We start from the raw sequence: 17,781 nt of genomic DNA on the forward strand, positions 1-17,781 counted from the left end.
TTCATTGGCTTTATTTGCTTTGTTTTAGGTCAGATCCAAAACACTGCACTAAGAAAATAAATTTCTCAATTAGTGTCCTAGAGGAGGGCTTTGAGTGTAAGTGATACAAATCCAAGTCAAAAAGGCTTAAATATTGTGAAAGTCATATAACTAAGGTGTTTCTGGCTTTAGGAACATTTGGGTCCAGAAACTCAACAAAGTCAGACTTCTACCTCATTCTCTTCATCTCTGTATTAATTTGCCCTGTTTTGATTCTTCCCACTCCTGGCAAAGTGGAAATCATCACATCCCACTGATAAACCTTTTGGCTTTGCAGCCACGGTGTTTCAACATCTTTTACCTAAGGTCCTGGAGGTACATGGATGGGCCCCGGTGTGAGGTGGACAGGTCCATCATGATGAGGTCAGGCTGATGGAGGACCCTCTTGTTGGTCTTAAAAGCTAGACTCCCACTCATGTAGCCTCTTCTGTGCCCAGAGTAGGGACAATATTGTCCTCCCAGTGTAGAATGGGTCACTTGTATGGATGGGTTGAAAGAGAAGAGATAACAACAGATACTAATTATCCTAGCTGTGCTACTAACTCGTTTTATGATCTTGGAGCCAATAACTTCTCCTCCCTGAGCCTCAGTTTCTTTATCAATAAAATGGATGAGCTGATTAAAAGCTTTCCAGATCTGCGAGGTGTGATCAAAAAGTTACAATAGATATTGTGAAAGGGAAAGAAACTGCTCAAAAGGAAAGAACAACTGGGATGGGGGAAAGGAGAAAAGAAGGAAGGAATTCCTTCGTTTCATTGAAAGGAACAGTTAGTGTTTCTATTGTTTGATCAATCTTACATGCCTATATCTGGTAAACTGAGCAACTATTTTGAAGATAACAATATGCAATATAATAGCCATTGTTAATTTCCTATCATCTTGTTTTGAAATTCTATATCATTTTTATTGTTTTAAAAATTATCTTTAAAAGAAAAAAAAAAGAAAAAAAGATTTCCAAAGCTCTTGTATCTTTAACTTAGAATTACTGGTAAAGAGTCATCATTGGGTAACAGTGTGGATTAGGACTCATAGAATTGAGAATTATCTGTGTGTATGATCCCCAAGCTCTGTCTTTTTGCTCTGGGAAGCTCCAGACTTCTACCCACCTTGGGAGTTATTCAGCATAAAGCAGATAACCACAGCCAAAAGCTGGCAGGAGTTTCCCCTTTCCTCCTCGCCTTGACCTCCAGCCAGCATCCTGTGGAAAGGGGTCGGTTGAAGTAGCCTTTGGGCAGTGTCAGGAGAACCTCTCACTTTGGGAAATGCTGGCTTACTTATTCAATGAACATGCTCAGCTGCTTGGCCTTCCTGACCCCGGACTCCAACTTTGTGGGATGCCCTTGCAACTAGCTTTGAAAAAAGCATTACAAGGTTCAACTGAGCTTTTTGTCCTTTGACCAGATTTTTCTTGTATCTTTTCTGAGACTGTCTTTCCCAAACCAACCCCATGTGTGTGGATATTCCCCTCTAAGTTAGAAAGCAGTTGTGCTACTATCCATGGAATGCTCCTTACTTGAGCTGCTGAAGAATTTGTTGGAATACATACTGCAGAAATGACTGCTGCGGCTATTACCGTAGTTGCTCAGGGGAGCTATTCAGATGCCTCATTTATTGGAGCTTAATAGATTAAAAGTCCAAATTGAGTCTCATGATATAAGCCTAATCAAGTTCTAATCTGCATAATTTTCCCATAAGCAACAATGGGAAATTTGGATAATTTATGTTTCAGCAGTTGCCAATCATGTGTTAAATAGCATTGTTGCATTTACTTATCAAAATATTTTTATTGATCTTCGCTTCATCTGACATTTGGCTTTGGGATTTTTTTTCCCCTGGCATTAACAGGAAATTTAATTCATCTCCTAGATGATGTAATATAAGATGTTTCTCTTGATTTTAACATGTCTTTATAGATCATTTTTAACGGTGATCTTTCCCTTTTACAACTTCATATTGAATACCTGTCTCAGCAAACCTAGATGACTGGGCCTAATTTATTTCCTTAGTTTTACATAGCATATGGATTTCTAACCATCATTTATATGCACACAATAAAAGATAATTTGGCTCACCATTTGAACCAATTCCTTCATGTTAAATCTAGGCGGGTGGGGGAAGCACTTACTTTCATTTCTCCATCTAGTCTAGGGAGGTGATTGATAAGAATTTCCATCTCCCTCTCTCCCTGGAAAGGCTTGGGGATTTAACTAGTGAAGATTTAGAAAGTACTTTGTGTTTCCCCCATGGAAAAGTACTGTAATAAAGCATTTATTATATGTACTGAGTTGTGCATGCTGCCGTACTAAAGTGAGTTAAGCCTAACTACAATGGGTCCCAGTTGTTGTCTGCTATTGTTTAAAAGTGAAAACGATAAAAAGTAAGACTGGGTCGGGCCTCAAACTTCTTTCCTTCCTGAAAAAGGAGAGACTATCATACAGATAGGGCCTGGAGCAGGTGAGGTGTGTGATTATCTGTTGACTTTCAGTCTAACTTTCAGTCAGACCCGCAGCTCCCAGGTCTGCAACTTAACTAACTGCCTTTGCTTGAGAAAGCTGCATGATTGTTCTGTATCTTGCTTTTCCTTTCTACACAATGGAAATATTGACAGTGCCTCAATTTGCAGAGTTATTATGAGGAGTAAATGAGATAGCCCACAAAAACCCTTTACCATAGTTTGGCACAAAATACAAAGCAGTATGGGTGGTATTTTAGAAATCTAGAGCTAGTTTGGTTGGTTTCAAATCTGAGATCTGCTAACTATCTGTGTGCCCATGGGCAAGAGGCCACCTCTGTTCTTCAGTTTCCTCATCTGCAAAATAGTAATATCCACTTAGGATGGTTTGGACAACTGAAGTTATTGCATGTGCAAAACTCAGCACATGGTAGGCACTCAGTAAATGATGACTACCAATTTTTTTCTTAAGGTCCTATTTTAGTTCCAGTTCTTCACTTTCAGTTATCTTAATCAGTCTTACTCTGAAGCATCCATGCCTTTGCTTTGAGTTCCACAAAGACCATGACATCGAGCCTTTGTCATTTTCAACTGTACTTATGTCCCTGTTGTCCTGGAGTCCCTTTCTAGCCTTCTCCTCTGGGACAGCGTATTTGAGCCATAGCTCTACTTGTAACCATATGGTGCATGCATGCAGGAGGTATCTCAAATAATTAATAGAAAAAGAAGCCTTGGTGATCTCCTTGTTATCCCCGTGTCTTATCTCCTAGCACTTCTCAGGACAGGCTGTGTTTGTGGGGAATTCTTTAAGCCATCCTAAGCAAAGTGCCATTGTCTGAACATTTCATTTAATCTTCCCCTAACTTCCCTGGTTTAGGTTTAGGTCTGCCAGCCTGTAGACTAACCAGTAGCATGAAAAGAACATCAGGCTGTACTGATTGTCTTCAGCTGAATACAACAGGATTGCATGTGGCCAAGAACACAACGCTGGAAAAGAATGTGGAAAGTAGTGAATGAATTTTAGGATCCCCCTCCCAAATACCTCCAATGAATTAAAGGAAATGGGAGATAAGTCTAGAATATAGAAAGCTTCAGATATATTCTGCGTTGCTATAAAGAATTAAGAACCTTTCTTCATGATGACTGACCAGTAGCTTTCCATATATCTAAAGAAAATCCCACTCTTCCCCATATCCAGATCCCTCCTTCTCTAGATATTTTGGATGGAATTTTTATTCCAGAATTGATCTGATTATTTCTACCAAAACATATCCAGAATACCCCTTACCCTCATGTTACTTTTCCCAGATTTTCTCTTTGTGAAAAAAATCTACCAAATCTTCTTTATCCATGGGAAAGGGGTGGTAATGGGTGTTCTACCTATTCACAATAATTACTGTGTACCTAATAACATGTTAACATTGGCAGCCAGCATTTTGGGGTACTTGCTTCATTCTGAGCACTGTGAATTTCTTGTTAGCCTTACAGCTGCCCTCCATAGGAGATGATTCTGGGTTTATACATAAAGAGACAGAAGCAATTGTTAGAGTTAAGTGGCTAAGAAGTGCCTGAGCCAGAATTTGAACTCAAGACATCTGCTGATACTCTGAACTATTCCATTCTTTCTTCTCTCTATGCCAGGCGTTTGTAGACAATCTGGAAGTTCAAAGAAATAGAAAACCCGGCCTCTGTCCCAAAGTTCCACTTGATATATGGAATGAGATGCTTGGCATGAGATAGTGCTGGTCAGGGCACTTATGCCTGATGAAAATGGGTATATAAATATTTATCACATCTGCCTCTAAAGACTGGAGTGGGAAAAACCTTCAGTTTCAGGAGGTGAGGTTGTCTTTGGGAGTCATTTTTATCTCAACACTTGCCTTCCATGCTCAACAGAAAGTAACAGGAATGCATCAGAAAAACCAGGGGACCATTTCAGTGGGAACTTGGGCTGTAGATGAATGACTCTTGAGTCTTTTCCTGATTGAGGATTTCTTATTCTATCTATCTAATGCAAATACTCTTTTGGTGAAATAAGAAGATATTCCTAAAATTAATTCCTGAGTGTTAGTTTCACCAGTAAAGGGAGCATTCCCCAGCATCATGATTCCCTAGCTATAGATCCTTCAAGGACAGTCCACGTGCCAGTGTGCTCATATGGAGATTCAAAATGCAACCCCCACCCCACCAGTATACTTCAGTTTGTTAGTTGCCCAGGTAATTGTTCCTGTTCCAGTTCTGGTTGATTCCATCTCTTAGAAACAGCTGGTCACTGTGATGCATAGCTGGTCACTACAATGCACATTGTATAAACCAATCCCCAATTGACAGTCCATTCTGCTTCTGTACTTCCTGCTTGATTATCCCATATAAGCCCTAGAGCACCAGAGATCAGGGCCTGATATTTGGGAATGATCCTGATTAGTGCCCCTTGACGTGAATAAATCTGCCTCCAAATCCTGGGTGTCATTTCAGTATTTTTGCTTGCCATTGCACAACCAGAAGCATATCTTCTGCTGCCAGCAAGAAAGGTTGGGCTGTAAGACAGTCAGAAACCTGGACACAATTGACACCGGCCCTTTTGCCAAACTTGACTCTGATGAGTGGGGAAGATGCCATCTCTTGGCACCAAAGGCCAGATCGCCTCATCCCTTGAAAGAGAAGACACCTGGATTTCTCTTCTCTCCAAGGTCACCTATGGAATCTGGGTCAGCCTAACATATTAGACCACAGTTTTCTCATGTTAGAGAAAATGGTGATAAGAAATTTTTATTTATCTTTAATATGACCCTATACTAGGGAAAAAAGTCTGTTTTTTTTCTAGACATTTTCTTTAGAAGTAGCAAAATAAGCAGAAGCATTATGATTGCTGAAGATTTCTTACCAACAAAGGCATCCTGTTTGGGAGTCCTTCATGGGGAAGAGACAGACCTTCAATGAAGAAGTGCGTTTGGACACCCACCATAGTTTGTCAGTTGCAAATAGTAATGGAACCAAGCTTGGTGACTCAAGGGGAAAATGGAATATGAAAGCAAAATGAAAGAGGCCTATGAAGCAAGCATGTCATTTCTAAATGAAGGTTTCATGCAAAGGAATTGAGTCTTTTCACAGCTGAAAATGGAATCTTTAAATAAGATAAAATAAAAGAATGTTGTGTCTTGTTGCAGGTTCTATAATGAAATACAGTTTTCCTAATATGGTGTGACCTGCATTTCTCCCCGCTTTTTGGGTGCTATTCCTTGACGTACAAACCCATATTTTCTCAAGTCAGCATTTGATGATGGATGTCAAAATACAGGCCATGTATTATGCATATAGCATTACCGATTTAAGGTGTTTACTTGTCAAGTTGAAGAAATTCAAAAACGTCACATCCACTGAATCTGCACAGCTGTCACTTGCAGTTTTTCATGCCTTTGAGTGAAACTTCTGATGAAAACAGTTTAGTTTCCCCCTTCACTATTCAAGGGGAAAGAAACAGCCGGCATTTAAAATGCATGTTCTTGGTTATGTGGTTGGCCAAAAGACACACCTTCCAAAGTTTAGGAAGATGGATATTATTATGTCACTCAAAATGAATTACCTTGTTCATAGTATGTTAATAGGAAGAATAAAATTAAGGTCAATCAGGGAATCAATAATAAGTAAAACTTTCTTCCTGAAACTGTGGCACTTACTATGAAATATATACACAAGAGAGCAGAAAATAAGAAACTCTTATATTTCTCTGGCATTTCATGCGTAATACACCTCCCAAACAACAGGCAATTACTGAGTACCTGTCCTTTCATTCCTGATTCACATGTAGCCAAAATGCCAGATTTGGCCCAATCTTATCACATTCATGGGGAGTAAGTCAGAAATCTGGTCACATTATGTAGTTAGAATTTTGTCCAGGGAAACCTAGCAGTGACTTTGTATTTATAAAACCCCAGTTCCTTGGTAAGTGCATGCAGCAAAGAAGAGAAGCTGAAGTGACTGAACACCAGCCCATCCTCCATGGTGGGGAAGCAAATGGAGCCTCAAGCCAACATGGGGTCCATGGGTCTGGCTCCACTTGCCATGTGCTTCATTTGGAAAAGTTAATTTCCACCCAATACATGTATGTGGCAAGTAGCTTTCTCATGAGTTGGCGTCTCTGTGCATATCCTTAAGGAAGCATCCATCATGTTTAGCTGGGATAATTTCTCATTCTTACTGAAATTGAAGTTCTGAATGGTCCAAGCTCATCCTAATAGGTATTGAAGGCTTGGTTTCTGGGACTCAAAGAAGCCCAAAGTTTAAGATCATAAGCCAAACAGACCATGTTTCAGCTTTCTTGTGTCTACATGTGCACCCTGTCTTTATCTCTGTTAGGCATAAGATGTTCAAGGAGACCACTCTAAGCTAATTGTATATACATCCATCAAGAGGATTTTAACACCAAGTAAAAGAAATCCCTTATCCCTTTGACTTAAACAAAAATATTATATTGTGTAGGTGTATAAGTGTTATATTGCGTGCATGTGTGTATGTTTATTATGAATTTATGCGTAAAATCTCATATATAAGAATCCTAAGATAGGGTGGTTCCAAGATATTTTCCTAAGAAACTCCAGGACAGTTCTTTCTACTACTTAATTCAACCAATAATGTCAGGGAATTTTTGTACTGGGTGGTGTTCATTTCACTGGCAATATGGCTGCCACAGGTCCACATACTCTAAGCAATCATGCCTGAAGCAGTCACTGGAAGAGTAATAGAGAATCTCTTCCTATGTGCTTCTTTTTTTAAAGAAGGCAGGATCCTCTAAAAGGCTATAAGTAGATTTCATCCCACATCCTATCTACCAGAACCCAGTTTTGCAGCCCCATTCGTTAGCAAGAGGATCAATGATCAATGGGTTCAGGGTAGCAGTTAGGAAAGGTTAGGTTATAGTGTGATGACAACCACAGGTAGACAAATCTCAGTGGCCCAAAGCAAAGCAGCTTTAGTTTTCTTCAGACAGAATGTTGTGTGGGTATGGGTAACTGGCTGGGGCTTCTGTCCAGGCTTCATCTCCATAGTGGCCAGTGTTCCCACAGTTGCCATGGCCTGAGAAGAGGAAAACAGCAAGTCAAATACTTCTATGAGAACTGATACGCATTGTTCTGTTCACTTTTTGTGGGCCAGACCATTTCATATGTCACATAATCTAGTCTTAACCCCAGAGGGACACAGCTACAATACTCCGTGTGCCAGGATGGAGAAAGATATTAAAATCTGTAAGCAGGATAAGTAATTGGTGTCGTCTGGGAGTTTTAAAGAACTACCGAAGTGAGTTAGAATTATTTACAGTAGTTTCCTGCCTCATCTTTGAAAAAAAAAATTCTCATCAGACTTTATCTTGGTCATGTTAATTGTTGATCTGTAAATAATGCATAACTACATTTTTTTTTGAGTTGTGTAGACTCTACTCATTATTCCCAAATTGTTCACTTCGCTAATTTTCTCCCTCCCTCCTTTCTTCCTTTCCCACTAGGATTCACGCCTCCAGGAATGGACAGATCCTCTCCAGATAACAGCCCAGTGCATGGGATGTTACGCCAGCCATCCATCACTACTGGGGTGAACATCCCCATCATCACTGAACTAGGTAAGGGTCACTGTCACTTCTGAGGGGTGGAATTTTTCCTTCTCTTCCAGACCATGCAGGATATTAGAGACTGGCCTGTTTCTTAGCCCTTTCGACCTCCTCGGCTCTCGTGGGGTTTGTCTGGGGAGGTTGCAGGTGGATATGGGTAACAGCTCAGATTACCTGAAGGAAAAACTGATCTATCTTTCCTCTGGGATGAATAGACAGTTTCCTTAATGCTGGTCACTGTTTCCAAAGGAGCATGAGATGATGGCTTTGAAATGGGGGCATATATTTGGGAAAGGGGAAGAAAAGAGGAAAGCTTAGATCTTGATTCTTTCTGGTGACTTTTCACAGGGAGCACCTCTCATGCGTTCTCCCAGCCCATTCCTATGATCTAAGCCCTCTGCTGATGTACAAAACCCCGGGTTTACTCCAAACCCACTTTGAGAACTGTTCAAAGCATTGGTCTAATGTGGAGCAAGTCTGCACTTAGCCTATCCTACTTGAACTTCTCTGCCAAAAGCCATTTTCAGCAAATGGCTCTAAAAAGTGATGGGATTATGAGTTCCATAATCATTGGCCAATGGGAATCCAGCTTCTGGGATTGGGCCAATGGGAATTCAATCCTGTCCATGTGGCACCCCGCTACCATTTGTTAATTTACAAAACAAATGGAGCTCTTCTCTCAAGAAAAATGCAAACTTCCAATGGTCCTGGGTGCCTAAACTTCAGAATTGTTTCCTGTCATTCCCTCACTGTTTTCTTTTTCTGTACTTTTCTCCAATCCCTTTCCCCAACCCTTAAATACCGTATCCCAATTAGCTAAACCGGGCAAGTTGCCTTTGGTATCAGTCAATCAGGAAAAAAACAGTGGGACGCACATTCTAATGATAACTGAACTGGGTAAGAAGCACTGTTTTCCTTGATATCAGTATCTCCTTTTGTTCTGTTCTTGGTGTTTCCAACTATCATTGGCTTGTTGTTTATTTCACCGGCTGTAACAGAAAGGCTACCCCATGGCACTGCTTTGAATGTGTTTTATTTGTGGCTCTGGTTGGAATCGACTGTCTTGTTCTGGCTTTTCTTAATGATTTTTTTCCCCACACAGCATCAGTAAACCTTTGATCACACCCATCTGACCTGGCAGTTGTTTTCAAAGTATCTTTGCTCTAATTCATTTTCTGTGGCCCAAGCCTTGTTTTTCTCACGTGTGCCCCTGCTCTCCCGCCTTCTCCCTATATTCCTTTTCCAACACACTGTCAGTTTGACTGACATGTCTTCACAGCTCTCAGAGAAAGTCAAAGGAGAAATATAAAAATTTTAAGATAAGAAACCTAAGACAGTGCCTTCCCTCCAGCTGTTTATTTTCCTTTATACTGACTTTATTTGCCTTTTTTCCCCCTACTAGGCCCTTTCTCAGAAGCTCTGGTTCTGAAACCATAAAAGCAGCTGGTTCCTAGGGGACCCTTTCTTACTAAAGCCAGATTTCCAGAAGGGTGCAGCAGATGAAGTTTGCAGTCCTGCACTCTGACCCCCACCTCCCTGGCCCAGAGCCCTCTCTGGGAGGTTCACAGCGAATTCATCTGCAAGATAAAGGCCTCTGGTCATGACTGCATTTGGCAGAACCTTCCATGGTTTGCCCATGACTTGGTTAATAACCCGATGAAGGGCACCTATCAGCAGTGAGTCTCAGGACTGGGCATTGATCTTCTAAATAGAGACAGTGAAAGTGCAGCTTGCCATAGGAGTAGCTGGAGAGGCAGGAGACACCTGCCTTCAAATGACTGAAAAATGAAATGAATACTCCATTTTCCTGGCCCAAAAATATATTTCAAAATAAGAGAGCAGACTTTTAACACACTGATCTTGTTTGTGAGGTGTCTAGAAACTAAGGAATAGATTGCCCACCATTTAGCACTGCATTATTGTAGACATAGCTATTTATCAGTGCAAATTCACCCAGGTCAAGGAGTATCACGCTGTTTTGTGTTTCCAACCACAGAAGAGGTGTCTTTTTCATGTTCAACGTGGTTGGCTAGAAGCCTAGGTTTGCAGGTTGGTCTTGTTAGAACTACAGGGCTGTAAGAGACTCAGGGAGTTCACATGGACCAGACCACTAGTGGGAAATTCATCCAAACATCTCAGTCCAAGAGCAGCTTTCAAAACATCTGCACCAAGGATTTTTTTTTTTTTACTATTACTTGGAATTCATTGGCTAAGTAACTAGGAAATCCTGATTTGTGATTAGTGCAAGAGGAAAGAAAAAGCTTGGTGCCCTGTATCTAAGGCAACAGTTAGGTATTCAATAAGCGTAACTGACTCTCCTGAAGCTCTGCACTTCTGAGTTCATGTGTTCTCTGAGCTTCCCTTGGCTGACACTACCCTTACCATTTGCCTGGTGCCCTGTTTCTCTAGGAATCATTCTCTAACCATGTCTCCCATACCATCCACCACAGATACAGTGTTTACTATTTATTTGCCTGTTCTGAGATATGTGCTATATTATACCTAGCCAGCAAAAGGCCCTTGAGAAGACAGACAGAACCAAGGCCAAACAAGTTCTTTATGCTATATAATATGGCCGGTTATGGTGGCATACTCCTGCCATCCTAGCACTAGGGAGGTTGAGGCAGAAGGATCACCACTAGCTCAAGGGCAGCCTAGGCCACATAGTGAGTTGAAGGCCAGCCTGAATCACATAGCGAGACCCTATCTCAACCTGCCTAAATATAAATAAATAAAATTTTAAAAATAAACTATATAATATGGCCCAGTCTTTACCTACCTAGAGACTCCCAATCCATGTTACCATGGCAAAGATTCCTAAAAGTTCCAAATAAAAGAGGTTGTTTAAAGCTATTTAACTACTTCATCCCAATTGTAATCAGCCACATACATTTTAGGGTGATGTTTTTGTCACTTCTTAAAACCCACATAATTACTATTCTGTGAAATAGGCATTCAATAATTCTGGCTGTCCTCCTTCTGAGACTAGGCATCCCAGAACAATACATAAGGTTTTCACTGAACCTTGCCTAGAACCTCGGAGTTTTTTTTCCCAATGATCCACCTTCCTTGTCACTGAAGATCTGGAGTCTTCTCTGCTACTTGGAGCTACTTTGCCTCTCAGTTTTGATACCATCCCTTCTCCATCTCCTGAAAAGAAGTGACAGACATTGCTCCCTTTGGAGTGTTCATGTATACATGATTAGTCACAATTATAAGCACACTGCACATGGTCTCCAGCTCACATTTTGTGATTAACAAAGCAGAAGCACTAACATAACATACATTGTTAAAAGTCAAAGTTATACTGAATCTAGCTTGAAATCTTGATTGGCTTCATTTGTGATTCTAGAATGGGGCACCACCCAGGCCACAGTGGCTCAGAATGGACAGATCATATTAGCAGTTAGTGAAAAGGAAATGACAGAGAAAATAGAAGTGAAGGACTGAGTCACTATCATTGGTGACAGGCCATATCTGTCTTACGTGGACCTGGTTGGACCAGGTTGTGATTGGATACTTGTTAAAAGAGGACATTATAGTTTGTTTAAATCAACAAGTAAGGTTATAGTTCACTATGTATGGAGACACATTTGGGCAAAATTTAAAATACATATGGATGCATCTTTAGTGCAAACTTAATTCAATTTAACAGGACAAACAGAAGAAAGTGAGGAAAAACTACCATTTGAGGGATTTATAAGCAAACATGTAGTGTTTCTAAGAGAGGCATAGGGAAGCTGGACATTTTCATAATGTGATGGATTGATACACATTTAATGTCAGAAAGGTAATCATGGTAATAGCCTCTATTTATCTAGTGCACAGCCTGATCTACATGCTGGGCTAAACTCACCAGGCCTGATCACATATGAGCCTACAGACAACTTTTTTGAGAGACCTGCCTTAATATCCCCATTTTAGTGAGAGGGAACCTAGGGTGAGGATCAGAAAATGCTTTGCTCAAGAATATTGGTAAGAGTCTTGACTCAAAGCCCAGTTGTCAGAACCTGGATTTTGGACTTTCTACCAGTAGCTTGCAATTCATGTACTGCTGAAACCATGGGGACCCAACATAATGAACTTTGGAAAAACAGAGCAAAGAATTCCCCTGTGAGAATCTTCCTGTAGGGAAAAAAGATGATGTCATTTAAAAATAATTACACGCTTTGCCTTTTATTGTACTATCATTTATTCTGCCTCATCCAATAAACAAACAAAAGTGCTGGTTTTTGTTTTTTTTTTTTTTTCAAAAAAGAAAAGTTGTCAAGAAAGTTATTGTAAAAAATTAAAACAATAACTCCAGGAAAGAGAATTAGCAGCGGATACATTAAGAAAGGAATCAGAGAAAAGAAATCTCATCTGTTCTCTTTCTAAAAGCATGATAATTATTCCAGAAATCACAAGTACCCCTCTTCTCACTGCCCTCCCCCACTTCTCCCCTATTACTTGTTCTGCAAAAGTGATAATTTCTGAAGCCAAGATGGGAATGGAAATTAATTTGTCATTTAATTTTTAATAAGTTAAAGACATCTGAGTGACACAACTAATCAGTCTGCACGTGTGTGCAGAGGAGTCCTTGAGGAATCCTCGGATGGAAATGAAATATAGCATCCAGTGCTGCATCTGCTGAAGTAGAAGCTCAGAAAAAATTGAGCTGTTTAGAAAGGGAAAGGAAGAGCGTGGGTGTAACCTTGCAACTCAGAATGCAGAAAGTCTTTGTCAGTATGCAGCAGGAGACAGCTAGGGCTCCATCTCACTCAGAGGTTCTTGAATGTCCAGCAGGCCCTGTTGGGAGAATTCAGGGTCCAGGGATACCAGGCAGTATGCAGGGCAGGCTGTGGGTCATACCTGAGGGTGAATTCTTTACAGTACCTTTGCTATGCTTCTGCCCATTGCTCTTTCCTTGGAATAAGTTGCTTTCTTTTCTTTGTGGCTCAACTTACCATTCCAGCATGGCTGCTTGTCATTGAAATATGTCCATCTCTCAAAGGACTTGGCTACCAAAAAATGCTCCAGAGTGTTTTTCGGTCATGAATCTAAAACTGTACCAAAGGACTAGCCATTGCTGTCCACTAGTCCTTCAGCAGCCTGCCATGGGGCAAGCCTGCTTGACAGCATTGCTCTCCAGGTCTCAGAAGTTTGAACAATCCCATAGGAGCAGTCCATTGAGTCCCACTGCCCCCCCCCAATCCAAAGATCCATCAGCAGCTTCCCCATGCTTTTATTTCTTTTGTAGTAACTTCAGTGTTTCTAAACCAGTCATCTGCTCTTTCTGTGGCTTCTCTGCCTGTGTATAGTCTTTGGTGCTAATTTTTATTCTATACTTTTTTCAGTGAATGATACTAATGTTCAGTTTTTGGACCAAGATGATGATGATGACCCCGACACAGAACTGTACCTCACACAGCCCTTTGCATGTGGGACAGCATTTGCCGTCAGCGTCCTGGACTCACTTATGAGTGCGGTGAGTTGTCCAGCTCCCTCATCCCTACTTGGTGGGTAAAGGGTATGCCAGTAGACCACCTCTGATATAAGAAGCACTGGCTAGAACTTGAACTAGAGTGGTATGATAGTTAATCTTAATGGTTCCAATGTAATTGGCTTAAGAAAGACCCAGGGAATTAGTAAAGTGTATTTCTGAATGTGTCTGTATGGGTCGTGGAGGTGTGACTTTCGGTATTGTATATGGTCCTTGGCCCTTTCCTCTGTTCTCTTACTCTGCTTCCTGGCTGCCATGAATTAAGCTTTGTTTCCACCACACTGTTCCACCATGATTAATCTGCCTTGGAGCCAGCTGACTGTGGACTGAATTCCTCCAAACTATGACGCAAATTAAACCTCTCTTTTAAATTGTGTGTGTCTGATATTATATCTCAATGAGGAAAAAGTTGCCTAATACAGGTGGAGAACAAGATGCCATGAAGTTTGTGATTTACATGAATACATCAACGTTAACCAAATGGTCACACAAATAAGCATTTGATTATAAATTCCTGAAAGTATGAAGAAGGCAAGGAAGGCTATGACAGGTCTTGAAAGTCAGAGAAAGAGTCTCCAAGGAAATAATATAGATTTTAACGTTGACATCTGAGCCATACAGAGCGGAGATTTTGTGGGGAAGAGTATTCCCTAAAGGAGAAGGGAAGCAAATGGAGACTTGAGAGAGGGGATATGGGGAAACTATCTCAAAGAAGGCGGATAGAGCTTATGAGATGGACCCCAGGGAGAAAGGGACAGGGAGAACTGGCCACATCAGACCTATAGGACCACCAGATCTTTTTCATGGTTTTTGTCTCTTTCTCCCAATCAATAAAGAGGATGGAAGAGCTTAAAGTTGGAGAGTGGTCAAATGATGTGCACATCTTAAGGGAATTGCCTTGGCCAGTCTGTGAAGGTGGCATGGAAGGGTAGGATGTCAGTAGGAAATCTGAATGTGTCACTTACTATATCGTGTACTAGGGTAGAGATGGATGGATTTGAGTAGTATTTACTGGTAAAATTGATAAGATGTAGGGATAGATTGAATATGAGCAGAAGGTAGATAGGATGGCATGTGACTCCTAAGTCCCTGCCTATCGCTGAGGCAGTAGTCCTCAGGTGAGTAACAGGCAGGGGGAGAGACCTGGCCAGTTCTCTGCTACAGAAAAGAGATAGCGTGATGGTAAAGGCCTGAAGGCAGGCTGGCAGAGACATCAAACTAGCTTTTGCTTTTTTAAATAGCTTCATATGTATCAAGTGATCAAGGCTTTTTTTTTTTCTCATTGTTGCAACCAAAAGCCAAATAACAATCAAAAAAATAAATCCCAGCTTAATGGAACCTTCTTTCACTGCAGAAGGGAAAAGCAGACATTTAGAATGGGTCATAGCCTGTATGTTGTGAAGTATTCCCACTGAGTGTCTTTATTTACTGTACAGAAAATCCCCTTTATTTTGGAGTTCTCCAATTCACAATTTGTGAAAATGCAGAAATAGGCTGGATCAGAACTGACCTTTGGAGAATCCATGTAAGAGAGTTTTATTGAGCACATTAAAACCATAAACAAAACTCAGAGAGGTTTTATACACACACTTTTCTGAAACTGCTTAAGAAGGTTATTCTCTTGAAGGTGTTAAACAACTGATATGCTAATTATGCATTATTCTCCTCTATTCATTAAAACTAATCCCTGAAGGACCTCTATTTGAGGAAAGAAAGAACAGAGCTCTTAACGACTAATTTAGGCAATTCTGTGTTCCTGAATATGGCCCAACAGCAAACATATTTTAGTTCAAAATCAGAATAACAGATTTAAAAATAATTGTGAAACGACATTCATCTGAATCAAGGTTGACTGGGCTTCACACCATGCCAGTGCTTTCCAAGCCAACAAGGAAAGCAAATGATCTCCAGATAGGGCTCTCCTGGTGTCCTGGGATGCCTGTCCTTGCCTGATGGTACTGGGGCTCACTGGGTAGCCTTTCTACCTGCCGGTGAAGTTGGGCTCCGTTTGCGCTAAGTCCTTGAACAGGCCCAAAGGGGTAACAGAAGATACAGAATGTGCTTCTTGAGTGCCAGTTTCTCTGTAATAAACCTCACAGTCTCCAAATGCAGCTTCAAACAGATTTTTGTAATTCATCTCTTTAGAAATGCCATTTTAATTCTGATCTCATTAGAGAGATGGTAGAAGACTGTTCTTGCTAAGAGAAGATTAAACTGCTTACAGTAGATCTTTTTCTTTTTTTCAGAATTACAAAGTACATGGTTAAGATGTTTTAATATAAATTTATGAAATTGTTTATATTTGTACATATCAGAGATGTGATATATTTCAAGAAGGACCAGTTATATATTTTGCAAGGCTACTTTATTTATGAATCATTAAGAATTTCAAAAGGGTGATAGCAAAGCATTAAACCAAGTGAGGGTAGCTTCTGAGCATAGACCCTGTGTACCTACTGAAGTTGAACACCCATGAAGCTAGGCCACTTTCAAGGAATCAGCAGAGAACTTCTTCATAGCCAAAGAGACACATGGGACCGTGATGTGGAGGTAGGGGCACAGCTGAGGGTAGAGTACACATATGTCTGTGTGGACCATCACTAAGGAGTTAGTTCTTGGAAACTCAGATAGGAAATCAAAATGAGTTGGCTGCAAGTAATAACAATTTTTAAAAGTCAATTTACACTTCTTTTGAAATGCGAATGTAAATGTTTGGGAGAGGGTAGCCTAGTGGTCTGACAGCAGCATTTCTTGTGCATCCTAGTTTTGGGGGAAAAAAAGGTGTCAGGAATCTAGTACCCATCACTGTATTTATCAGCAGCAACAGCCTTTATTGAGCATTCAAAGGGCCAAGAGGCCCTTTACCTACACGACCTAAACTGTTGTCCAGTAATGTGAATAAACATGGTATCAATGTTAAAGCAAAAGTGGCCTGCAGATAGTGACTTTTCAAATCAGTAATCAAAATGCCTCTCAAACTGTTCCAGACCCTGTTGTTAACTGTCTGTGATGCCCAAGTTCCACAGTGAGGTTTTGAGTTAGAGCTATTTCACCAGACCCAACTGGATCTAGACCTTTTTGATAGAGTATTACCTTGATTTCTTTGAATGCTACCTCAGCTGTAATTTATGAACGAGATCAATTACCCAGGCAGGAGCTTGAAGGAACTAAAAAGGCTGGCAGGAATAGAAAGTGAGAAAATGAGGCTCCTGCACACAGCAGGAGCCAGAGGTAAGCTCCCATCGCAGGCATCTGCTCAACAGCACCATCGCAGCATCCACACACAAATCTCTCTAGATGTCGATGATCTCCTTTCTCTAGCACTTCTCCCCAAATTGCCATTTAATCATGTGTCTAAACATTCCCTGAATATTGTCCTTCATAACTCAACTCCTGCTGCTTACTGCTTCATTTGTTAAAAGAATAATGTTTGGATTCATCAGAGGCATTCCTGGAACAAATAGGGATGTTACAGACATGGCCTTGTGGCTTCCAGCTACAAATCAATGGCAGAAACCCAGGATGAGAAGGAGAGAGTAATTATGCTTATGAGTACATGCCTCCAAGAAGACGATCACAACTTAGAAATGCATTTTTCAGAATGTTCCCAGCCCGCTGCTCTCTTGCTCCCTCATCCCCACCCCACCCCTACATGATGAAAGGAAGCCTGTCTGTTTTTAGGACTAAAACTAGCATGTGAATATACCAATTTATTTCCCTCCTGGCTAATACTTTTTCCCAACCACAATCCCAGTTTATGTCCCACCAGAATACACTGGAAAGACATGAGACTAAGGGCCAGGCTGGTTGGATGCAGAGCCCAGCGTCCCCATTCACTGGCCCTGTAACCTGATCCTCTCTGTGCCCATTTTCTAGTCTTTAGAATGGGGGTGATAATTGGTACTTATCCCATAGGGTTGCAAGATGAGTCAGTAGTTAAGGCTGTGAAGTGGTCAGTGTACTTCTTAGCCGACAACAAGCTCTCTGTGTATTTATTGTCATGATTGGTCTTAACTTATTCATTTAATGAGCACTTAGTGAATGCCAGGCATTGCTCCCCATGCTGAGGATTCATCATAAAGAAGAAAGACCCTGCTCTCCTATTAATTAAACTTTCCTTTTTTAGTGAGCCAACTTAGAGATAGTAATAATGTAAGGGAATAAATGAGTAATATCACATGAGGAAAATGGACTAAAGGACATAGA

At 40.8% G+C, this 17,781-nt stretch overlaps 1 protein-coding gene across 1 annotated transcript in view; it reads left to right on the plus strand.

Moving 5' to 3' along the window:
• Kcnma1 (potassium channel, calcium activated large conductance subfamily M alpha, member 1) overlaps positions 1–17,781 on the plus strand; it is a gene marked incomplete at its 5' end in the record, with an annotated part of 707,467 nt that overhangs the window by 660,479 nt on the left and 29,207 nt on the right. Inside the window, 2 exon segments of the mRNA XM_005389908.2 lie at positions 7,992–8,105; positions 13,430–13,560. Of these exon segments, the coding sequence (XP_005389965.1) occupies positions 7,992–8,105; positions 13,430–13,560 (245 nt within the window).

This window comes from Chinchilla lanigera, unplaced genomic scaffold, assembly GCF_000276665.1.
Source record: "Chinchilla lanigera isolate Chin_1 unplaced genomic scaffold, ChiLan1.0 scaffold00036, whole genome shotgun sequence".
Taxonomy (NCBI): Eukaryota; Metazoa; Chordata; class Mammalia; order Rodentia; family Chinchillidae; genus Chinchilla; species Chinchilla lanigera.